We start from the raw sequence: 23,536 nt of genomic DNA, 5'->3' as shown, positions 1-23,536 counted from the left end.
AATACGCGTGCTCACAACACGTCACGTAGGGGCCCAAAATTGAGGCTTCTGAATGTTCCATACACGTGGCGCTCATTCTGCCCCTCCCCCATCTCTGCGGCGTTACATGCAACAAATTCTTAGCAAAAATGATTTTAGGAATATTTCGTGAAAAAGTATTAAATTCGTAGTTAATTTATTTTACATAATTTTTCTAAATTATTTCCACTTCTTGCTTAACATAGCGTAGCGTAGTGCATTTTGTCCAAATTTGAAAATTGATAAAATATATAATTTCTTTTTTTTTTTAAATGAAAAAAATTAATTAGTTGAGTTGGAAGGATAAAAAAACTGTTTTGCTTTTCCTAATAAAAGAACAAAATTTATCAAGGAGTCATTTCCACCAATGCAGTTGGGCCACGTATACAATTATTCATATTCAGGTCCGGATTTAGGTAGCGAGCGATTTTAACGGCAAACGAAGGTTCGGGTTAGAAGACGTCGACGGAGGCACACAGTACGATGGCGCCTGTGACCGTGACCGTGAGTGAATTCGCGCGTGATTTTGCTGTACTGGCCACGTCATCATGGGGCACATATCGACACGTGTCATCCTTTTTTCCCATATTAGGGTTCCGAGTCGGCGTTCTCTGGTTCGAGGCAGCTGCTTTGGTCAGTCTGTGTGGTTCCCTCTCCTCCCTGACTTTTTGGCACAATTTTTTCGCAAAATCTCTCTCTCTGCGTCTCTCTCTCGGTCCAATCAAATTTCCACTTCAACGACTTTGCCCCTTCTGCCATGTCTCCGCCGCCTCCACTGTTGCACCATACCACAAATAACTGAAATCTCATAACCTGTAAGTTTCCCTTTCTTTCTTTCTGTTTTCCCCAACTTCTTTGCGTGTTTTGATTTTGTAAGTTGGACTTGTAATAGCTTGCTTGCGTTTCGTTTTTCCTGAAATTCGTGTCGTAGCGGTATGCTCTTTTTTGCTGGCAATTATATCGCGGTTTGGCAGCCACGATGGCAATAAATTCTGCCACATCGTGATTCCGGTTACGCAGAAATGGGCACTTTCAAAGCTTCTAAAGTAGTCTTTTCGAGTTTCGGTTCTTTCTCTTTAGTTCCAGTTATTTGGAGTTATTTTGATGTCGTCCAAATTTTGGATGGATAAAGAGATGTTACACAGAATTGCATTATGTGTGCTTGTATTTGGGATATTTATGTGTAAACGGTAGCTTCGTAAGTGGTAGTTTCAGGGATCACTTGTTCAATATTTGATATTTGCCTTTTCATGAATCGAGATGTGGAATTCTACCCTTGATGTTTGGTGTTGAAATTGTATTTTTTTTTCTTCAAAAAATTAATTTAGTTAAATACTTCAGGGTCGCGGCGATGCCTGTCTTTCAGAATTTTGGGTTAGTTGGAATGGGTTAATATATTTGGAAGCCTACTAGGCTGCCCCGGATCCGTATCCTGATTTGTGATTTTTTCATCATCATTTCCCGTCTCTGCCTGGAATTGGAATATCTAGCTTTTCTACTAGCATATGGCAGAAGACAGTCCAAGGATTGGTGGGATTTCTTCTGGATTGGCTGTTATTTTAAATGATAATGATAACAGAGGGAGTTCATCAAAAGGCCGGTGTTTTTCTTATTGTGATGAATTCAATCATCAATCTGTGGAACGGACTCTTGAATATGTATTTGGTCTCCCCAACAAATCCATTGATTCTGTGACTAGTCCAATTGATACGGCTTTTATTCGTTCTATCATAAAGAATAGATTCTCCGAACTTGCTCATCCAATTGCTTCCTCTGGCGTGGGAAATGGCATATGTATTGTTGATAATGGCTTGGGATCCAATATAGTCTGTATCGAGAAAGTTAGCATCTGTGGTGATATTAGGATAGTTAAGCCGCCATCACTTGTAGAAAGTTTTTCGATGTTCAGCAGTGCTAGGGCTAATGCTTGTGTCTGGAGTGGAAAATGGATGTACGAAGTTATTTTAGAAACTTCAGGCATACAACAGCTTGGATGGGCAACTCTTGCTTGCCCTTTCACTGACCACGAGGGTGTTGGTGACGCAGATGATTCCTATGCTTTTGATGGGAGAAGAGTTCGCAAATGGAATAAGGAAGCTGAGAGGTATGGTCAGTCTTGGGTTGTTGGTGATGTCATTGGATGTTGTATTGATTTGGATAGAAATGAAATCTCGTTCTATAGGAATGGCATCTCACTTGGGGTGGCATTTTCTGGGATCCGCAAAATGGGTCCTGGTATTGGATATTTTCCAGCAATATCTCTATCTCAAGGGGAGAGATGTGAAATAAATTTTGGCGCTCACCCCTTTAAATACCCTATTGATGGCTACTTCCCCCTTCAAGCACCCCCATCGGTAAACAGTTTTGCTTCCCATATGCTGAAATGCTTGTTGAAGATATTGGAAGAGAAACGTATAGAATGCCTTGAGATTAACTCTGTTGAGAAACTGAGGAGACTGAAAAGGTTTGTTTCAGTTGAAGAACTATTTCATCCTGTCTCTATTGGGATTTGTGACGAATTCTTCTCTGCACTTGAAGCTGATGCAGATGGTATTGAGTATATTGGATGGGGCTCTTTTTTGTCGTTCATGATGGAAGTGTTTGGACCACAGCCACCACACAATCACTCAAGCTTAGATAGAATTATTGATGTCCTCCTAAGATGTCAAGGCTCCCTAGCATTATTTGAGCATTTAATTAACGCCCTTTCATGTAGCTGTAAGACATCACCGCTAGTTTTAACTGAGTGCCCATATTCTGGATCCTATTCCTATCTTGCATTGGCTTGTCACATCTTCAGACGAGAAGAATTAATGGTTCTTTGGTGGAAGTCAGTTGATTTTGAATTCCTCTTCGAAGGTTTTTTATCACGGAAGAATCCAAATAAGCAGGATCTTGAGTATATGATGCCCTCGGTTTGGTGGCCTGGTTCACGTGAGGATGTGTCTCATGAAAGTAGCATGGATTTAACTACAACAGTTCTATCTGAAGCAATCAATCAGGTACTTGTTCAATTCCACCTTTTTTTTTGTGGCCTTAAGAATATGTATGGTTAGTATTTATTGGCATCCATTGAGTTGATGTGTCCTGTGTAATTGATATTGTTGTTCATGGGGGAAAAAAGTCAACCAAAGTATGCTTGTTGCACTCATACACGAGAACCAAAACTTTGGATTACTACCAAGGAAAGATGGACATCCTTGGGAAATCCCTTTCTGAAGTATTAATTAAGATATGAACTACTTGATAATTTAATTATAGCTAAACTCATGGGTGGAAATATTATCAATAAAATATCTTTGTTGGTTCACGATTTCTCTTTTCAAGGGTCTTTGTTTGTATGCTTGATTTGGCCTTTGCCAAGAGTGCTAATTTTTTCAGAGCTTTTTATTTTCTTTAGTTTTTTTTTTTCACTCCTTTCAGGTGTTTGTTTCCCTCAAATTTTTGATGTAACTTTCCATTTTTCACTCCTTTTAGAATTTGGCTTCCTACGAACATTTGGTGTATAATTAGAATTGCTTTCTTTGTTAAAAAAAAGTATCAGTCAAATATCTATCTCTGAAAAAGAATAATAAATGAGGGTCCTCACTTTTGTTAAAATGAGAATTGAGAGATTCTCAACATTATGCTAAAATAATCCAGGGTCTTCACTCTTGTTAAAATAGAACCAAACTCATCAACCGTCTTTTTTCTTTTCCTTTCTCTACTAAAGCCTAAAAATTGCCGAAGTAGCATTTTAATTCATTCTCTAATGCTCTATATGGAGGTGAATTGCTATGCTTAGTAGTTTAGTCTATTCAACTTATGTGGCGTTTTACATCATTGGAATCACATTGGCGTCGCAATCAGTTTCTCTTTAACCGGGCACGTGCCCACATGCTCTAGTGTATGGGATGGACCACAAATCAAGTAGGCCACATGTGAGCCCCTGACTCATGTCCTATGGTAGTCAAATGGGCACATGTTGGCCGAACTTGAAATTCTCTCCTTCTGATATGGGTGGTGATGACTAAATGCAATCTCAAAATGACTCAAACTCTAGATCGTTCTAAGGAATTAAGCCATTTGGGATATCCGTTTAGCTTAGATTTTAATTTTGAATGGAATTTCTCATGTGGATGACAGGGAAGAAGTTGGAGGCAAGGATTTTAAGGAACATGTTAAGTTGAACTCTTGCTTTCTTATTTCGTTGCTCTATTGTACTGTTATGTTTGTTGCTTCGTTGCTTTATTAAACTCTTATAGGTGTTGCTGATGTTCATGGATATCAAGTGAAGTTAGGAATTAGGCAATGGTGAAACTGACTCATTCATCAGGCTTGCAACATATTCATGTGCAAACACGTTAAACATTTTCTTTCAAATTAATGCAATCATCAGTCACTGTTAGTTATCACGAAATAGGTGTGTTTGGCACTATCATTTCTTGTGGTCAATATAACCTGCCTACCTCATTACTCACTGCAGAAGTCCTCCTTTTGATGGCTTATCAGGAGTAATAAGATCTAAATTGAGTCAGATGCTAGCTTGGGAGATTTATTAAGTATATTTTCAAATTCTTTTTCATCTGCAGATTGAGGAGAAGCACAGAGATCTTTGCCGCTTAGTCATTCAGTTTATACCCCCCACAACATCTCCCCAGTTGCCAGGTTCAGTATTTAGAACATTTTTGCAGAACCTATTACTGAAGAACAGAGGAACTGATCATAATGCATCCCCTTCTGGAGTTCCAAGCAATTCTATTGTTGTTTCTCTATACGCTGTGATACTTCATTTTTTGTCTGAAGGATTTGGAATGGGGAGTGTTTGTGACTGGTTGAGAAGTAGTGAAAGTGATGGTCCTGATATTGGTTTTCTTCATAGAGGTGGGCAGCGCAGTTTCCCTGTCTATTTGTTCTTTAGAGATGAGTCTCATCAAACTGTCACGGCTAGGCTTGGAGGTTCATACAATCATATATCAAAATTACATCCTCCTGGTGATCAAGAAGTTGAAGTAATTCACTGGGAGGAAGGTTGCATGGATGACCATGAGACCAGAGTAACTCATTCCACCAGACAAAAGCCATGTTGCTGTTCAAGTTATGATGCTGAATGCACGAGGAGTTCAAAGGATCCTATTAAGTATGCTATCAGAAATTCTCGTGGGATTCCTATGCACGATAGATCTGCCCATGTTGCCAGTGAATGTAGTGCTGGAAATTTGAGTGATGAAATAGCTGACAAACCAAGTTCAAGTGAACAATCTGATGCACAGTTTGGATATTGCCCCGTGCAGCACATGAGGATTGTACCAAGGGAGACTAATGCATCTTCAGCTACATTAAGAGAAGAAGAACTTTTAGACTTCTTGCTTCTCTTTTATCACATGGGACTTGCACCAGATTTTAAGCAGGTATTAGGCTAATGGAGACTTCTTCTTTATAAAATTGCTTGGGATGATCTCTTCTTTTTTTCCCCTCATATAACTTTGTAATTAGATATGTGATGTATATTTTCCTCTCTAAGCTTCCTTGGGTTATCCCATCTGTTTGCCTCTCTCTTCTTTAAACACTTGACAAAAGGATCTATTCTCCTTCTTGTTGACGATTACGAGATTGTTTCCCTTCCCCTTATTCTTTCAACTCCTCATTTTTCCTCTGAAGGTCCATAATCGTTCCCCAAACACACTCCATTCCCCCTTACAATATAACTGAAGATGCACCTCTTCACTTCATCATTTCATAATATTATAATTTGTGTAAACCATCCATCCTTATCCGAATCCTCCTGCACCCAGTTAGTCCATCCTTAGATCTGATCCCTTTTTCCCTTTTTTTCTTCTTTATAAGAAACGGAGAAATTTTATAAACAAAAAGGGGAATGAACAGTCTAAGGGTCGGGTAGAGGAAACTTTGTCGCAGAAGAATAATCAAGACAGCTTTCCAATCTTTGATAATAGAAAATAAAATGTAGTTACAAAAGAACTTTTTGTGCGGGAGCACCACCACAAAGAGGTGTGCTTTACATTGCTACAGAATTACCCTAATCGACTTTCTTATCTTCAAAATTCCTTCTGTTTCTCTTTTCAAACCATCCACAAATGGGCCATTGCAGCAGAATTCCAGTTTCAAAAGAGACCCTCCAAAAGATTCCTGAACAAAGCTGTTTACCTTATCATAGAAGCGAAGCATCAACCCGAACTCATTCTGCACCAAACCCCAAGCTTTTCTAGCAAAAAGAGCGGTGGAGAAAGAGGGATGGTCAAGAGTCTCTTCACCTTTCCTACATAAGCAATAAACTGAGGGGGAGGTAGACCAATGAGGAGATTTCCATTGAAGGGTGTCAGCTGTGTTAAAACTTATCTGATTTTCTTGAAATGCTTGTGGATTAGTATTTTGGAGAGTATCCAGCTCTTGTTCTAACCACCTTGATTGCTTACATTCCAACCTAATGTGAAAGGATGATGATCTTTTTATCTCATCTAGTGGAACCTGCACTAAAAAAAGTACGAAGGAAGTACTCCTCGTATTCAAGATTCAAAATCCACTTGAATGCCTTTTGAATTGGAAATGTTTACATTTCAATGCGGAGCATTTATTTTCTCCAAGTTTGAGTGTTGCAAGGGACTGTGAAGAAGAACCTAAGGGGTTAAGAAGTTATTAATTTAAACAATATTGATCTGATCAGTATGCATCTAGATCAGAGTGGTTGCATAAAGTTTTCTATTTGTTTTGTGGTTGGAAGTTGTGGCTTAAGGGCTTCAGAAATGACTCTGAAGATTAACTTGGGGGAAGGGTTGCGGTTGTAGTATAGAGCCTACTGAATTCATTCTCCATGATCTCTCATTTTCTATCTATATATTTCTCTACAAATATGGAGGCCTCTCTCCCTGTATAAGTTATGGTTATTTTTTATAAATTTGAAGTGGTGGTGATCAACCTACAAAAGGAGAAGGGGAAAAAAAAATAAATCCCAAAGACCAGCTGAGTAAAAATGAGCCAAAACAGCACCCTCCAAAATCAACCAACAAACCAGAAAAACCTAAAGAGGAACAAAACAATTCCTCTCAAACAACCAAAAGCCTAAAAAGGACTATTAGTACTATTTTTTAAATTCTCGAGTTCAACATATGTGGGGTGGGAGATCAAATCTCAACTTTAGAGAAAGTAATGAGTGCTTCTGCTTACCTTAGATTATCACTAGCTGTTTTCCTTTAAACGTAGGTTCAGAAGAAAAACAATGGTTGCATGGTTCTCGTCCTATTGCATTTTCAATCATACCATTTTTGATTCCTAACATTGACGACCAGTTTTATGTTTCTTTTAACTGATAACACCATGCACGTGTGTGCACGCTCTCACATATGAACATTATAAGAACTGTTTAATTTTCATGTGTAAACCAGTCTTTAGGTTATATATTTTAAAATGTTCTAAAATTAACTGAAGTCATTGTTTTGTTTCTAGGCATCGCATTACATGTCACATCAATCTCACTTAATAGCTCTTCTTGAAGAAACTGATAAACAGATAAGAGAACGAACTTGTAGGGAGCAAATAAAGCGCCTAAAAGAAGCTCGCAGCTCTTACAGAGGTGAAGTGATCGATTGTGTAAGACATTGTGCATGGTAAGATCATCTTGATGAATCTCTAAGTGATATTGGGAACATTGGAAACTTGATTACTATGCGCTTTAATTTTTTTCTTCTTCCTTCTGAGCCCTGTCCAATCTCTAGTTAAAACAAGAGCAAGCATCTAGGTACCAGAAATGCTTACTTCGAGGAACTTCCCTCTTCCTTATCTATTGATTCTGATCGGGTTCTTCTGCAACTTGTGGTATTGTTTATATATGTAGATTAAGGTTGCCAATAAAAGAGATTTTCTTATTCTCCCCCTTCTTAAATGAAATGTCATACGGGCATTCTTTTACATTGACAAAACTGAAACTAGATCTCAAGTAGGTAAATGTGATTTTCAATTTAAAATTTAATCTCAAGAATTACACTAAATACCTTTCCTTTAAAATAATGTTAGCATATGTAGGGAAGTTAGGTTGTGTTCATAGTCAAACTTTCATGCACATGTCATGAACGTTCCTTCCCAGACTCAAATAGCCCATGAATCTGTTAGTCGTTTTTTCTTTCTTGTGATTTTGATCTTATGTTATGGTACAATGCATTTATCAGTTCAATTTTTGTTGGGTCTTTCCAAGAGAATTTCATTTATTTTGTGGAAATATTATTGGAAGAGATGGGAGTAGAGGGATTTTGCAGTTTTCACTTTTCAGTAGGTTATTGAAGACAAATTAGAGAATTTGGATGTGGTTGGAACAAAATTATATTTCTTTTCGTTGGTCTGAAAATGTGAAGAATGAAGATTATATTATTTTTACCTCATACTCTAGATCAATTTTTACAGGTTTATAATTTTTGTTTGCCCCCATCTTGGAAGGATTGTCTCAATTTTGTCCTAATGTATATCTCGTTTTCTGTAAGTTCAGTAAGTGTATGATACAAACAGATGCGTGTAAAATGAAAAGGGAGAAAAGGTAGCTTGATTTGTAGTTATTTTTTATATGAGCCTATGATTATTAAGCTTCATTTTACCCAGTTTGTCTTTTATAACATATATTGGTTTCTTGTACTTGTGTTCTTAGCACTTTACTGTTGTCTGTTTTTCATTATAGGAACCGCATTTCTTTGCTTTCCCAGTGGAAGCAAAGAGGAATGTATGCGATGTGCATGTGGGCTGTTCAGCTGCTTCTTGTTCTTAGCAAAATGGATTCAATGTTTATTTTTGTCCCTGAGTTTTATGTTGAAGCGCTGGTAAATCACCTAATCCATAATGTTTTGAAATAACGAGGAGTATGCCTGTTCCTACCTTCCGTATATCTTATGTCCCAGTATGCCTTATCAAAAGTTATTGCTTCAGTTAAGATCTATGTTTTAAGTTTTGGATAAGATGCGCATTTTTGCAAATTCGTTTACCTTGGGTTTTTAAGTGTTTGTTGTTTCTAAGGTGCTTCCGTATGTGTCAGAATGTTTATAATCGTTAAGTTACTTCAAATAGCCAAAACATTTTAATTTTCAACAATATTTCACTGTAGATTTAAAGGATTTGAGAACGCTAATATGTTTCTAAAAAGCACATGATAGATATGTTTTTTAGAACTGCTAGTAGAGTAAGTACATTATTTAAAGTACTACTGATTGAAGTGTTCCTTGACTAGCTCTCACCACTTTTTATTATGCTTGTTGTTCTGTTTCTTTACAGGTTGACTGCTTTCACGTGTTACGTAAGGGAGATCCTCCATTTGTGCCTTCTACTATATTTCTCAAGCAAGGGCTTGCTTCATTCGTATGTATTGTTTTTCCCATTTTCTTAAATCCCTACTGGGTAATTTTCTTTAAGTGCAACTTGTAAAACAAAATGTTACTTCTTTACTGTTTAAATGGATTTCAAAATTGATAATGAAGATTACATGAAAAGTATTTATCTTATTCAGCAACAAAATGGATATTATGTCTCATGTCATCACATTGTTCTTTCGACACATTTCGTTTTTTTACCTTCCTCCCCCCAGCTTTCCAGGACGTTACTTCAAGTGTCCATGTCTGCCGGTCACTGATTTTTTACCATTTTCTTTGTCCATTATTTGATCTCTCCCTTTCTTCACTCGCTCTGCTTAGATATGTCAATTTCTTTCTCACCAATCTTAAGTTTGCAATAGATGGTCAAATCAAGGATTTTTTACCGGTCAATTTCTTTCTCACCAATCTCTCCCGGTCACTGATTTTTTACCCTTTTTTTTTTTTTTGATAAGAGACACTTCATCTCGTTTTTTGAGGCCTCCCTTTGGGGAGAATGGTAAAATTGTGGCAGACTGGCTTCTTTGCAGTTTTATTGGGATTTTAGTTGGAAAGTAGCAATAGAATTTTTAGAGAGAGGAAGAGATCGGATGAGGTGAGGAAGTTTGGAAGTTGACTAGGTTTAACGTCTGCATCACCCGCTAGATCTTTTTGTATGACCTTGGTCTTGTTCTTTTGAATTGGAGTCTTGTGTAGTTAGGGTAAGACTCCCTTTTTTGTTGGAGGTTTGTACCCTTGTATATGCCTTCAACTTTTTCCAATAAAAGTGCAGTTTCCTACACAACCACCCAAGGATATCTTATATATTCTTTCTGATATAACCAATCAACAGTCCATAATAAATCTGTATGGTTTCCTATTGACCAGGTGACATTTGTAGTTACTCACTTCAATGACCCAAGGATATCAAGTGCAGATCTAAAAGATCTGCTTCTTCAGTCCATATCAGTTCTTGTTCAGTACAAAGAATATTTGGTCACGTTTGAGAGTAACGAGGCAGCTACGCAGAAGTTGCCGAAGTCGTTGCTATTAGCATTTGATAACAGATCCTGGATTCCTGTGACAAACATTCTGCTGCGACTATTCAAAGGTTCTGGCTTTGGTTCTTCAAAACATGGAGAATCATCGTCATCATCTATAATATTTCAGGTAATTATCTTTCTTTTCCTTTTTACTACAAGTCCTACTTTTAGCAGTTTCTCTCACCGTCAGTTTGATTCTTCATTCTGCCCTCTTGCTCTATGAAGACACTACTACGAGAGGCATGTGTCACGGATGAAGGCGTGTTCTCACCTTTTCTTAATCGTTTATTCAATACTCTTAGCTGGACTATGACTGAATTCTCAGTTTCAATTCGAGAAATGCAAGAAAAATACCAGGTATAAATATCTTCTCTTCAACATTGTAACAACCCTATTCCATTTTTCTGCAAATAAACGTATTTGCATTAAGAATAGTTCACATCCCATGTATTAATTGCTTGGAATGAAAAGCTGATTCACGTGAGAAAGAGGTCCTGAAATTAGCCCGAAGTGTGCTATATACCTTTTTTCATTATTTAATCACGTAGCTGCTGAAGAGAACTATGCCATTCAAGTAGATAGACATTTTTTTTTAGTTATTAATTAGCTAGGGCATCATATTGCTTATTATCATCATTGTAATTGTCATATTAACTCTCTTGCAGGTACTAGATTCTCAACAAAGAAAATGCAATGTCATATTTGATCTTTCATGCAATCTTGCAAGGGTTTTGGAATTCTTTACACGGGAAATCCCTCAAGCATTCCTGTTGGGATCTGATACAAACCTCAGAAGGTTGACTGAGTTAGTACTTTTTGTACTGAACCATGTAACTTCAGCAGCAGATGCGGAATTCTTCGACTTGTAAGTTTTGGATTAGTTGGAGTAGATTTAGTTTTTTTTTNTTTTTTTTTTTTTTTTTTTTTTTTTTTTTTTTTTTTTTTTTTTTTTTTTTTTTTTTTTTTTTTGGTACATTGTTGACAATTGAGGAATATTTAAATGATTGCATAGCTACACTTGAAATCATTAGGGGCATGCATATAAATTTTCAATATTATTTGCAGGTCACTTAGGCGTAATGGACAATCTTTAGAGAAAATAAACAGAGGCATGATATTGGCTCCTCTTGTTGGCATCATCTTGAATCTGTGGGATGCTAGTGCAGAGCTGGAGTACAAAGAATATAATGACGTTGTTGGTATTTTCGCTAGCATGGAATGTCTAAATACAGTGAACTGTGGATTTCGTCTTCTGTTGGATTACAACTGGGTTAGCCCTCTCCTTCTCTCTCTCTCTCTCCCTATATATATATGTTTATTTAATCCTTCTGTGCTTGCGTGTCTTTGTGTTTTGTGCAGACATCTGATTGAATGAAAGTTTTTTTTCTACTATATAAACTAACTCTTATCGGTGATTTTTACAGGCTGGTTCCTTTAGAGGTGATGGTTATATTGTAAAACTTGAACGGCTGGAGAACTTTTTAAGTCTTCTTCTTTATCGGATGGAGTCTTTAGCTCTTGATAACTCCACATTCAGTGATCAAACAGATGCTAATGATAGCATATGCTGCATCTGTTATGCAAGTGAAGCTAATGCATGTTTTAAACCCTGCTCTCACCGATCGTGCTATGGTTGTATTTCCAGGCATCTTTTGAATTGTCAGAGATGTTTCTTTTGCAACGTAGCTGTGGAGGACGTTATCAGGGCTGGTACTAATTAGACATTTTAGTAAGTACTTATGTTTCATACTATTGAAAAAAGAAAATAAGACAGCACCAATTTTGGTGGTGCAGACCTACCAACCAATGAACTCATGTCTTAATAGACGCAAGCTGATACACAGATGAGGTTTATCAGAGGAGGCAATTATTCAATTAATTATTATTACTTTTTGGTCCTCTTTATTTTCGTTTTTTTTTTTGGGGGGGAGTTTGAATCAGATTTAAACATGGATCAGTAGAAATATAGTTGTATAGGTGTACCAAAGCATATTTGGTTGGGGAAAATATTTTATAGCATGGAGCATGGTTAGGGAATTTTGTAGTAAGTTTGAGGGGAAATATTCTGTATATATGAGATGTAAATACCAAGGAAAATACTTGTTGACTCCCCTTTTTCTCTCTATCATTTTCTCTGACATAGTGAATCATTGTATTTTGTTTAATCATAGCATAACTATCCATATAGATCCATTGCTCGAATGGAGTTTCTCTCTTGGTGTTTCTCAAAGGATCTTCCTCTGATAGTCAATCAAGGAATTTTAAATGAGAGTAGGAAGAACAAGATGAAGGCCAGCTTCTATCACAATCTCACCTGTCTTCTGCTTCCAGAGCTAAAAGGGAAGGTGTGGGACAGACTGCTCCAGAAGCCAGGTCCTCTTTCGCTGCTTGCACAAATTGATTTGCTGTTCTGATGAGGGTGGTCATGCTCGTTCTCTTCTTTCTGGTAAAGTAACTGTCATCAACTTCAAGCTAGAGCTAGAAGTTATGAAGTTATAATGTCTCCAGGAGAAAGATAGATCCAATAAAGGAAGTATTGTGGGCAGAGAAACAAGGCAAGTGTGCCTCTTGAAGAGTTGGCCAATGAGAGTGTGGGATAATACAAGTGAGTTTTCTTTCAGATCTCAATGTAAATATGTTCCGTTAGTAAAAGCTTTCTTCGTGCACCATTATGGTGAGTGCAAAATAATTCCTTATGAATAGGGAACTCATGTTTTAATGATTATTGAAGTAAATTTAGAGATATGCTTCTGATTATTTAGCTTTATATCCTGCATTTTGGAGTGTAACCAGTGGCCATTTGATAAGTTCAGAGGGAACACTGGCATTCGTTCCTGATGGAAAATGATTGCAGCTCCCTCTCTTCAACAAGTGAATACATTTTGTAGCCTGTTGAGATCTTTTTTGCCGTACTTGTGGATTACAATCAACTGTGTAAGATGTGTAAAAGTGTGTATTTTTAAGTTTAGGAATAAGATTACAAGATTACAAGGCTGGCGTCTGGATTGTTTAGTAGCATAAGGTTTGCCCACAAAATGAGGGGTAAGATCCCGAGATGTTTAATCTCCTTGAACGTTATGTACTTATAGATCTCTTTGATGAAAATTTGGTGGGTTGATATTTGGAGCTTGTCGAGATAACTTTATCCTGTTGAGCATTCTCGTGCAGATGCACATGCCTTCAGTTCGATCAAAGGCAAGCGACGAAAATCTGATCTTAAAAGTTCAATACTTATTTATAAAGTTCAATACTTATTAGTGCCACAAAATGAGTTGTGCTTTTAATTGGAAAAAAAAAAAGCATTTATGGACTAAAATTAGCTTTTATTTGTAGATATTTCGGCTCTGGGCCTTTAGGGCTACAAGAAGCCGGTCTCTTAGCAGGCCCAAATTCTTCACATCCTCTCGGCTATGCCCCAATTTCCGTGATCGGAGATCGCTTTGCAGCACTAGAACGGTAGAAGCAATGTTCCGAGCTTTGGAACTATCGCCGCCGTGTCCGGCGGCCAAACATGGTCTCGTTCACGCACGGCCAAGTGACGTTAAACTTTGCCGACCACAACCTTTCAATCTCAGGCTGCCAAATCGTCGACTTTCTTTGCTTTCTGTGCGAGCACAATCGCTATCGTCATCGCCGTCTGATCCATCGACTTCATTGCGTTATACGGAAACTATTGGACATTCTTCTCCGGCATTTGTTCAATTCTCTCAGTGCACACTAACTCAACGCCACATCCTTGTTCTTAATGTCGTTGCCTGCGCGGTAATCCGACCTCTTTTAATTTCTTTCACTGAGAATCTGAGTTCGAAAGGGCTTTTTTGGATGCGTTTAGTCTAATAGATTTGGTTTACGTGTTGATTGTTATTGAAAGCATGTGCGATGTGTCATTCCTAGCAACACAAACTACACCCTTCCCCTGTCCCTCCAAATTTGCGATTGCTTTCCCTTTTGACACAATTGACATACTTGAAAATTTCTGTTTACGTATTTTCGTCGCTAATAGTTGGAAATATGCGAGTAATTACGTTATTTTGTTGAGTTTTTTTTTTAACTTCCAACGCTTGTTGTCTGATATTGGGGCCTTTTAATTCAAATGAGGCCGAGAAATTCTGCTAAAATTCGTAGTTATTACTGTGAGTAATTCAACGCTTGGACTTCTGTGTAAAGCAGTGGAACTCATATTTGGCTTGTACTTTTCCTGGTGATTGGGAAGTGTGGAAATATGGTTTAGCTGATAACTAGGCATTTTCACTTCTTTGTAGACGGCTATTGCTGCAACCTGGCTCTTTTGTTCTGCAATTCCCACTCTTCTGGTTTGTATTCTCCAACTTTGATTACGACGAATGTTGTCAATTTAAAGCGATGTATCATATGGGCATGGCTATATTTCCTGTGTCTTAGCATCCATATGCCATTCTTCCAATGCTTCAAACTGATAACCTGTTGCCCCCAATGTTTTCATGTCGAAGGCATTCAAGAGAGCAGCCGAATCATTAGAGAAGCTCATGGATGTCACAAGGGAGGAACTTCCAGGCACTATGGCAGCCATTCGGTTATCTGGCATGGAAATTAGTGATCTGACCATGGAGCTTAGTGATCTTGGGTTTGACATCAGATTTTGAACTCTTTTGTTTACCCAGTAACTAACTATTTACATATGTTACAAAGAACGAGACACAATGCTGAATTGTGGCATCCTTTGCAGCCAGAATATCACCCAAGGTGTGAGAAGTTCCACTAGAGCTGTTCGAGTAGCAGAAGAGAGATTGCGTAGCTTGACAAACATGACTCCAACAGGTTCCCTTACGATTTATTTGCCTCTTATTTGAACAAAAGGGAGGAGGGTATTATTGAATGTTGAGCAATGAATTCGTTTTTACATGATTAGCCAAAGTGCAGGAAATGACAGTAGCCAATCTGGGAGTGGAGGCAGCAGAGCCGGTTCTGGCTAAACGGGCAAGAGACATCAAGGAGGGGATTGTGAAAGGCCGTTCCATCTTTCAATTATTTCTCTCCCTCACGAGGTTCTCTCGGCTCGCCTTGAATCATTTTAGCAAACGAGGTAAGAAGAAGTAGAGTACAAAGTTGAAGATATCAGTGGGAGCAAACTTAAATTTTGATGGCTGTAAGTAATTTCCTTTCATGATTTTGAGTTGACAAGTTCATGATTTTCCTAAAAGAATTGATCTCAAGGCTTTAGCTTGTGATAGCATCGAGTGTCTTAAACTTGACTGACCACCTCTTCTTAAGAGATTAGAATCCAAACGATTCAAGAAAAAACAAGAAGGCCATCTCAAGCTTAAGTTTAGATCCACCTACCCCTAAAGGAATTAGAAGAAGGCCATTAAATAAGTTCAGTAGTGTTAATTCTCTTCTATAAGACCTCTGTTGAAGTAAAGAATTAAAGAATTTGATCTTTTACGGCATATGAAATCCCCATAGCAGTAGGGAAAGCATATTTTAAGTTAAACGTCAAATAAGGCATTTGTTGTTATCCTTGACAAATGTTTTCAATATTTATACAAAATTTGAAAACTAAAATTTTGCTTCATTTATTTTTTAATGGTTTGTTTCTAAGGATGAGTTCACAAAATCTACTTATTTACTTGTGTTTACAAATCAAAACAATGTTTTGAAAAAGATTCATTTTTTAAAATTTTATTTTTGTTTTTAGAATAGAGTTTCTTATTTTCAAACCCAGCATAAAACAACAATTCATTCAAATTTAATTAAAATTTTTGAATATTTATTTTTAAAAAATAAAAAGCGTAAAAACTCTATTATCGAAATTGGAAATGCTTAACAGTGTTTTCAAATTTGTATAAAAAGGGAGGGCAGGGTGCCTCACCTCACCTAGAGCTGAAAACTGCGTGAGCGTACAAAAAAGGCGCCACGTCCCATCCTCCCATCACCTCCAACGTGTACTCTAAATCCACCATTCTCAGATTCTTCTTCTCCACTGCTCATTCTTCCATTCTCTCCCATCCTCAATCGCACTCTGCACAGCCTCGTCCATGGCTGCCTCGCCACGCTCTGTTCACTGCCAGTTGCGCTCCTCCTTCCCCGACGTCCCGCCAAGATCGACGCCTGCTTCCGTTTCGCTTCCGAAACTTAAGTCCGCCCATTCGGATACCCCGAAGATCCTTCTACAGCCTCGTTTATGCACTTTGAGATCCTTTGGATCCGATCCGGTTGTTCCTATTAAGGCTAAGAGAGTAGCCTCTGGAGATGCTTCAGACGACGACGTTTCTCGGTTCTTCGCGACTCTGTCTGAGTACATAGAGAGTTCGAAGGATAGCCATGAGTTCGAGATCATCTCCGGCCGCCTCGCCATGGTGAGTTTCCGGTTTCATCTCGTAATCATACTTCATTTTCATATACTTTGAGCTAAATAGAGGTAAGGTGTCTTAGAAATTAGGTATCTCCTTATTCCCTCTTAATATAAGATTACTTTGCTTTGAACTCTTCAAAAAGCCTTCAAAAGTCTTGTACTAATAGAGATAATATTTCTTGATTATAAAGTTACGATCATTCCTTAAATTAGCAAACGTGCACTTTCATCTTCTTTTTCAACTGAAACAACTCTTCGGTAGTGGCTTCCGCTATGAATAGTACTCTTCGGTAGTGGCTTCCGCTATGAATAGTATTCTTGATCTAGCCAATGAAATTAGTCGAAGTTGTTGATTAATTACGCGGTGATAAAATCATTGGAAAATTCGTCAAATAAAATACCTTAAATTCCTTATAAGCGAGGCAATGTCTTCTCAGATTCCAATTGTTTGCAGATTGTGTTTGCGGCGACCGTAACAATGGAGGTGGTGACAGGAAATTCAGTATTCAGAAAGATGGATTTGGAGGGGATTGAGGAAGCAGCAGGAGTTTGTTTGGGAGCTGTTACTCTGGCAGCCATTTTTGCATTCTCCTCCAACGCCCGAAACAGAGTAGGTCGAATCTTCAGCATCAGCTGCAACACCTTCATTGATTCGCTTATTGACCAGATCGTCGACGGCCTTTTCTACGAAAACGATCCCAGTGACTTGTACGATGGCAATTGAAAGGCGGAATCAAAGATATGTAAGTATGCATATATATATAAAATACAGTTTTAGTATATGAATTTATAGCTTCATGTGAAGGATATTCTCTGATCAAGTGACAAGAATCTGAAATAGGTCAAGTTTGATCTTGTTTCGTCATTCTTCATGATTGAAGAAGTGTCACTTGATTAGATAAAATTTAGTAAAGATGAGTTTTAATGCATAAAATTTATTAATACGAATATTTTGGTATTTAGGGAAAGTGTGTAGGAGATCATGCAATGGACACCATCAGATATAGAGAATATATTATATAATTGTCGTTCTTGTTTATTTAAATTTGTTGGCTGTGATTGTGTCTATTTTGATATGATATTATTAGTAATAAGCAAAGAAAACTTATTTTAGGTCGAAAGTTTTAATTCCATATGTTGTTGAATTAAAAATAAAATTAAAAAAATTAATCACGAGAGATTTGTTTGCATGGTTGCGATGAATCTTCTTTTAAAGTAGGATTTGCAATACTATGTTAAGAATTCCAAGCATGTTCTTAGAAATTTTTGAAAAAATATTTTAATCAACCAAAATCATTTCACTTTTAAAAAAAAAAAATTAAAAACACTATAGAGATCTTTGAATTTCATTTCGTTTTATTTATTTATTTATTTATTTATTTATAAATCTGAAAAATGGTTTGAAGTTGATAGGGATTGTTATCAAACAATACCAAAAAAAAACTAACCCGACCTACTTCTCCATTGAAGAGAGAGAGAATGTGCAGAATCGATGAATGAATACTTTATCGAGTTAAGACTAACATGAGAGTGAAGGAGGACACAACATAACATAACTCAATAATCGATGTCTATGCATGATGGTAGCGGGTAAACTAAATGAAAGGCCCAGCCAGTAGAATTGTCGAGCTGCCCATCAGATATCATATTTCAGCGGGTAGGTATCCATTTAAGTTGGTAGATGATGATCTCAATTCATGGCCTACCCATTAAGAAATGTTGCTTTTCTAACCTTTATAGAAGTTTATGAAATTGTTCTTTACGACAGAAAGAATGAGAAAATTTGATAAATGTTTCAATTTTTCAATTCCAAAAGAAATCTACATGATACGATTAAAATGACACTTTTTTTTTAATACAATAAAAACAAAATTGCCAACAAGATGTTATATTTTTAAATTTTGTTCTTATTTCAAACGCAATGGACCATACAAACATACAAAAATAAAACGGTAATCAAACAATGCTGCTTACTTCAGATGCAATGGAATATTTTACATGCATGCAGAAATACGATGATAATCAAACAACAATCTTCAAATAATGCAATAGTCACACACACTATGTGCATGTACACACAAGTTTGATCGACCACAAAATTTACAGAGATGCACTTCTAACATCGACATAATTTGAGATGTTATTCACACCGGATCATCAAGTTCAAAGAAGTACTTACCACTCATATTATACAATTGCCATGAGTAGAAGCAAGGCTTTCTTCCATGCTTGAGAGGCTTAAGGCTCTGGATATTGAACATTTGCAGTCTTAACTAGTAGAATAACCATCTTCCTGTTCTAGGAATGTTTGAATTTGTACAAGCGCCTGGAAAGAATAGACTTAAAATTCAAGCATTCTTTTTTTAATATAGAAGGTTATCTCTTTATTGAGAGGTCAGATTTTTTAATCAAACATAGCAAGAACAAAGATGAGGCTGGAAGAGAGGAACCTCTAAAGCAATATCTGCAGGCGTCAGATTACATACATCTGAAAACCCCAGCTTGGCTGCAAGACCTGCAAGTTAACAAAAACTTGATTTTAAGTTTTAATCACCTCCTTAACACAGAAGATACAGGAACAATAAACAAACGTTGTAGCTTTATGGATTCCAACGCGAAGTTTGTTACTTCTATATTTCCAGAATGACAAAGGAGTATCAAGATTTATTTAATTCATACTTCCTAAACAAACTTTGGCATTGGCGTTGGTATATGCATCACCCCTCTCCTCCTGAAGAATTGACAATCGCCTGAAAGCCTGAGTGAGAATCAGCAGATTAAAAGATGTACTAGGATCAAGCATCACGAGTTCAACACCAAAAAGCAACACCCCTAAAAACCTTAATAAAGAAAAGTAAATAGTTTATGGATAAATGTTTTCCCTCACAGACAATGATTCACCACCTTTGTGTAGGCATTGCCTGACTCATGGTGCAAGAGGGGGCGAGAGTCGGTACCCACTGCAGCAATTCTTTTTGCCAAAGCTTCCAACGGCACATCTAGCCAGATGCTAATCCCCTTCTGCATATATTTCCTACAATCAAATAGGAGGAGTCTCATTTAACAAATAAAACAGAGAACCAAATAACAATTATAAAGTGTGAGTGTCCAAACAAATTACCAGTTAATAGGCCGAACAACAATACCTCCACCAGTGGAAATAACAAACCCGTGCATCAATGATAGTTTTCTCAATACCTCAGTCTAACAGAAAAATCACTGTCACTAACTTTGATCTGCTATAACAGCTTAGAGTTGCAAAACATTTTACTTAGCTGCTTAAAACCATAGCAGTAGTAACTTGGAAGAGTAGCAAGAATGGCTAAGAACAGTGATTATGTTTGAAAATGCGGCATAAGTTTCAAATACTTTTTACAATGGCAATCAATCGATAATAAATAGTTCCGTGGCTAATTACAGTAAACCTACAATCAAACTTGAAATTTATCGATGAATATTCACAGTCTATTAATAATTGGAAGAAAAGTAAGGATCCCCAATAGGCTTCGTTCAAATCATTAATCGTTGAATTATGGAAAAAAACACACAAGTTTTAAACTCAACCTAACTGAAAAAATTCATCAGGCTTTTTGGATATCCCCAATTATAAATCCAGATCCCTTTCAATTTCTATAAAAGCGGAAGAAGAAAAATCACATTGCTGACATTTGTGATTATCATGAAAATTATCGTGGAAGCATTGCACTTCCCACATTACACTCGGTTCATGAAAACATCAAAAACAATAGATAGTAATAACCATACTCTTCACAGATGGAAAGGATGGTCAAATGGCCTGCTAACTAACCTCCTTATCTCTGAAAAAGCCCTCGCCATGAAGCTTGAAAATTTCTGCCACTGAAGTTCCACCAACTTCCTGCTCCACCAATGTATCACTGATCCAGATATGTAATGCATAATTAATACAAAAGCAAGTAACTTGCATTAACATACTTGTGCTAAAAAATGGATGCAGATTATGAATGCCATAATTTTCTCTCAGAAAGCGTAGTAAAAATCATATATTGCATGTAAAATCACTTCAAAACTGTTTTCTATCCAGTTCAGCTTTGTAATAGACCTTCGATGCTGGAATAATGACGTGATGTTGAGGAAATTAGGCACTAATTTTTCTTCTAATATGTTCTTTATTTCCTTGTTTGTAAAAATTCAAACCAAAATCCTGTGCTAGCCATCAATTAAATAACGCAAACCTGTCGGAAAATGTGTAACTCAATTCTTTCGCCAAAATCTTGCCTATGGTTGTCTTTCCAGAACCCATCATTCCTGCAAAGAAGCATTTTGATAGATTAGTATCTAAGCAGAAGAGTTGCCAATTATAAAGTGTAAAAAATAACAGACACTAACCAACTAGATATATGCATCGTCCATTTAGATGGGGCTGGACCTCATGTGACTTGTTCTGCACTTTTTTTTTTTTTTTTTTTTTTTCAAATTCTAGTTTAGCTTAACATTCAAAGTTGCACATAAAAGTTTTGTTCAAACTTCATCTATGGTAGATTCCACGAATTAGAAATAAAATCACATATCCCACGTCACAACAACTCTAATTAAGGCTGATGTAAACATGCAACAAAAATTCTGCTTGACCTTCAGAAGGAGATCTTTGTCGAAAGGATGAAAGTTTTCAGTTTCCAATGTCAGCCCTACAAAAGGAGCATTGACAGCAATAAGCCAAAGATCAATTGGTTACTCGCAAGCTGTAGACAAGAACAACAACAAAATAATAAAACAAAAGGCATGTTTTAAACTGGTATTAACAGCCTTTGTAATGGCAACAAAATCACTAATGGTATCATACGAAAGATAATGTGAAAAAATGTTGGATGTTTTAAGAATGTAAAAAAGGGTAAAACGCCATAGATGTAGAATTAGACTGCTTCAGACAAATTACTCGATCATACTGCGTAGTTCCTGCTTTCATAATATTTGATTCTTCAGAGAAATGGAAATTAATTTAGGACCAAAAAAGGATGCAAAGGAATTCACCAATCCAAAAAATAAAATAAAATCCATAGTCCTTACGAAAGGAAGACATGAGGATGAACGACGAAGAAAAATGCACATTTCTAATCACACTGGAAGTCCAATGTTACCTGAAATATTCTCACGATAGCAGGAGGCCCCAAAAGACACCGTCCTGCATCGATTCGGAAGTCTCAGAGGTTGCTGAAAAGCTGAAACCAGAGGTAGAGGCTTGTGCTGATCAGAAATTGGCTGAAGAAATCGGACCGAACCACTCGGTTTCGTCACAAACATTCCGGAATCAATCCGGACTGATAGATACTGCAAATGTCCTAAGTTGGCCTCCATAGTCCCGCCAAACCACTTCTGTTACTCAGCTAACTTGATTAATCTTGTCAGAGATCACCATACACGACCTGAAGGCTATGTTGAATAAAAGATCACGCAGAGAAATAGACGAGAAAAGAGGGATACGGAGGGAAAAAAAAATCAAAAGAATCATCAGAATCAAATCAACGCCAATAACAGAAGCATCAAACAGTGAGAAAGCTAGAAAATAACCAGGAAAACAGTTCCTGCTTGTTTCAGACCGAACGAAACTGGTAGGCAGAGTAGAAGTTGAACGATCGCGGCTGAAGAACGATGCAATTTGGGGAGCGAAAAGAATTGAATCCCGAAATCCAATCAACGTCGCGTAACACGGCAGAATCAGAAGAAGGCAGCAGAAAGAAACAGGATTAAGAACGTAATAAGGAATCCAAATAGCTGGAATCAGAAGCCAGAGTGAATCGATGTATCTCTGCGGATGAGAAGCTTGAGTGATAAAGCAGAATCCATTTTGGTGCGCGCTATAATAAACTCCTCAAAACAAAATTTAATAAATAAAATAATAAATTTGTTTACCCTAATCCATGAAATTAAATAAATCTCTATGCTCAAATTAATGATTTTAAAATAATGAAATAGACACTATATATATATATATATTACAAATTTACCCACTTTAAATAATAAATTGTTTTGTTTGGAATTATATTTAAAAAAAGGATGATGTGACAGTTTTGTGGATACGTAGGAAATATTGTGTGTGGGGTTGGTAGGTCGGGCAGTTGGCTTCTCGGGATTAGGTTTCTGCACTTTGTGAAACTAGCTTCTAATGCATGACTGACACGTGGCCGAAACTTTTTTATTTGGTCCGTATCTCCATCACACCTACCACCGCCGGGCCGCCCCCAAGTTTTCCACTTTTTTCCACTCCACGCCAAAAAAAAAACAAAATTAAAAATCTTTTTTTTTTTTCATTTATTTATAATATTCACATCATTATTCATTGCTCGACAATCCCCAACAAAAAAAAATGATTGAAATTTTAAGGTATTGTCCTGAAACTAATAATAGCTAATAATAGAATTTGAATTAGTTACGGAGAAGAAGGAGGTAAATTTAAATTCATCCACAAAAATCTCAACCAGAGAATCCCGTATAGTATAAAATGACCTCCATTTCCATCACTCAAATCACTCCTCCTCTCAATCTCAATTCAGTTTTCTATTGTCACCAACAACCATTCAGTTTTCTATTGTCACCAACAACCATTCAGTTTTCTATTGTCACCAACAACCATTCAGTTTTCTGTTGTCACCAACAACCCTTCTAAGTTCTAATCTTGCCCAACACTTTGTTGCTTTTATTTGTATTAATCTACGGACCATTCTCCTGTAATTGCCAATGAAATCGCAAGTTGTTGATTCAATACGAAATAAACTTCATATAAAATTTGTAACTATTAATTAACTGCCCCTACAAGAAACTGGTCAAATATTGAATAATAATGA

The 23,536-nt window shown here is 36.9% G+C and overlaps 4 protein-coding genes across 8 annotated transcripts; 3 read left to right on the top strand and 1 right to left on the bottom strand.

The window, feature by feature from the left end:
* Nucleotides 1-642: 642 nt before the first annotated feature.
* On the top strand, nt 643-13,129 carry LOC111477794 (E3 ubiquitin-protein ligase RKP). 2 transcript variants are annotated; one of them, XM_023121686.1, is made up of 12 exons: nt 643-833; nt 1,360-3,020; nt 4,590-5,408; nt 7,462-7,622; nt 8,681-8,819; nt 9,268-9,351; nt 10,230-10,511; nt 10,610-10,741; nt 11,050-11,249; nt 11,450-11,654; nt 11,809-12,094; nt 12,556-13,129. In XM_023121686.1, the coding sequence occupies exons 2-12, from the start codon at nt 1,524-1,526 to the stop codon at nt 12,558-12,560; spliced, it is 3,810 nt and encodes a 1,269-aa protein (XP_022977454.1). In that variant the 5' UTR covers nt 643-833; nt 1,360-1,523; the 3' UTR covers nt 12,561-13,129. The 2 variants fall into 2 exon arrangements, with proteins under 2 accessions (XP_022977454.1, XP_022977453.1); XM_023121685.1 differs by having other exon boundaries at nt 12,179-13,129.
* A 610-nt stretch (nt 13,130-13,739) lies between these two features.
* LOC111478086 lies at nt 13,740-15,664 on the top strand. Of its 2 annotated transcripts, none has more exons than XM_023122177.1 (5): nt 13,740-14,146; nt 14,647-14,697; nt 14,854-14,987; nt 15,090-15,181; nt 15,273-15,664. In XM_023122177.1, the coding sequence occupies exons 1-5, from the start codon at nt 13,850-13,852 to the stop codon at nt 15,458-15,460; spliced, it is 762 nt and encodes a 253-aa protein (XP_022977945.1). In that variant the 5' UTR covers nt 13,740-13,849; the 3' UTR covers nt 15,461-15,664. The 2 variants fall into 2 exon arrangements, with proteins under 2 accessions (XP_022977945.1, XP_022977946.1); XM_023122178.1 differs by having other exon boundaries at nt 13,741-14,146; nt 15,284-15,664.
* A 560-nt stretch (nt 15,665-16,224) lies between these two features.
* On the top strand, nt 16,225-17,828 carry LOC111478088 (stress enhanced protein 2, chloroplastic-like). Of its 2 annotated transcripts, XM_023122185.1 has the most exons (3): nt 16,225-16,719; nt 17,170-17,458; nt 17,679-17,828. In XM_023122185.1, exons 1-2 carry the CDS (start codon nt 16,399-16,401, stop codon nt 17,437-17,439), a joined length of 591 nt encoding a protein of 196 aa, XP_022977953.1. In that variant the 5' UTR covers nt 16,225-16,398; the 3' UTR covers nt 17,440-17,458; nt 17,679-17,828. The 2 variants fall into 2 exon arrangements, with proteins under 2 accessions (XP_022977953.1, XP_022977952.1); XM_023122184.1 differs by having other exon boundaries at nt 17,170-17,760.
* Nucleotides 17,829-18,667: 839 nt separating this feature from the next.
* Nucleotides 18,668-22,541, bottom strand: LOC111478085 (shikimate kinase 1, chloroplastic-like). Of its 2 annotated transcripts, none has more exons than XM_023122176.1 (11): nt 22,263-22,541; nt 21,833-22,117; nt 21,327-21,382; nt 21,084-21,138; nt 20,930-21,002; nt 20,524-20,611; nt 19,837-19,919; nt 19,620-19,749; nt 19,395-19,473; nt 19,166-19,230; nt 18,668-19,041 (listed from the first exon to the last, which is right to left on the bottom strand). In XM_023122176.1, exons 2-11 carry the CDS (start codon nt 22,047-22,049, stop codon nt 18,985-18,987), a joined length of 903 nt encoding a protein of 300 aa, XP_022977944.1. In that variant the 5' UTR covers nt 22,050-22,117; nt 22,263-22,541; the 3' UTR covers nt 18,668-18,984. The 2 variants fall into 2 exon arrangements, with proteins under 2 accessions (XP_022977944.1, XP_022977943.1); XM_023122175.1 differs by having other exon boundaries at nt 21,833-22,124; nt 22,263-22,540.
* Between the last annotated feature and the right edge of the window lie 995 nt (nt 22,542-23,536).

This window comes from Cucurbita maxima, unplaced genomic scaffold, assembly GCF_002738345.1.
Source record: "Cucurbita maxima cultivar Rimu unplaced genomic scaffold, Cmax_1.0 Cma_Scf00004, whole genome shotgun sequence".
In the NCBI taxonomy this organism is placed as follows: Eukaryota; Viridiplantae; Streptophyta; class Magnoliopsida; order Cucurbitales; family Cucurbitaceae; genus Cucurbita; species Cucurbita maxima.
The sequence above is the reverse complement of the archived record's forward strand: the minus strand, read 5'-3'. Positions and strand labels throughout refer to the sequence as shown.

Bases quoted from the DNA above. Each gene is read 5' to 3' on its own strand.
- LOC111477794 (XM_023121685.1), top strand. From the start codon at position 1,524: ATGGCAGAAGACAGTCCAAGGATTGGTGGGATTTCTTCTGGATTGGCT. The intron at 8,820-9,267 runs GTAAATCACCTA...GTTTCTTTACAG, and splicing joins AGTTTTATGTTGAAGCGCTG to GTTGACTGCTTTCACGTGTT. The intron at 12,095-12,178 runs GTACTAATTAGA...TTGGTGGTGCAG, and splicing joins GGAGGACGTTATCAGGGCTG to ACCTACCAACCAATGAACTC.
- LOC111478086 (XM_023122177.1), top strand. From the start codon at position 13,850: ATGTTCCGAGCTTTGGAACTATCGCCGCCGTGTCCGGCGGCCAAACAT. The intron at 14,698-14,853 runs GTTTGTATTCTC...TTCATGTCGAAG, and splicing joins CTGCAATTCCCACTCTTCTG to GCATTCAAGAGAGCAGCCGA. The intron at 14,988-15,089 runs GTTTGACATCAG...CATCCTTTGCAG, and splicing joins ATGGAGCTTAGTGATCTTGG to CCAGAATATCACCCAAGGTG.
- LOC111478088 (XM_023122185.1), top strand. From the start codon at position 16,399: ATGGCTGCCTCGCCACGCTCTGTTCACTGCCAGTTGCGCTCCTCCTTC. The intron at 16,720-17,169 runs GTGAGTTTCCGG...AATTGTTTGCAG, and splicing joins TCTCCGGCCGCCTCGCCATG to ATTGTGTTTGCGGCGACCGT.
- LOC111478085 (XM_023122176.1), bottom strand. From the start codon at position 22,049: ATGGAGGCCAACTTAGGACATTTGCAGTATCTATCAGTCCGGATTGAT. The intron at 21,383-21,832 runs GTAACATTGGAC...CTCCTTTTGTAG, and splicing joins CTATCGTGAGAATATTTCAG to GGCTGACATTGGAAACTGAA. The intron at 21,003-21,083 runs GTTAGTGTCTGT...GCTTCTTTGCAG, and splicing joins ACGATGCATATATCTAGTTG to GAATGATGGGTTCTGGAAAG.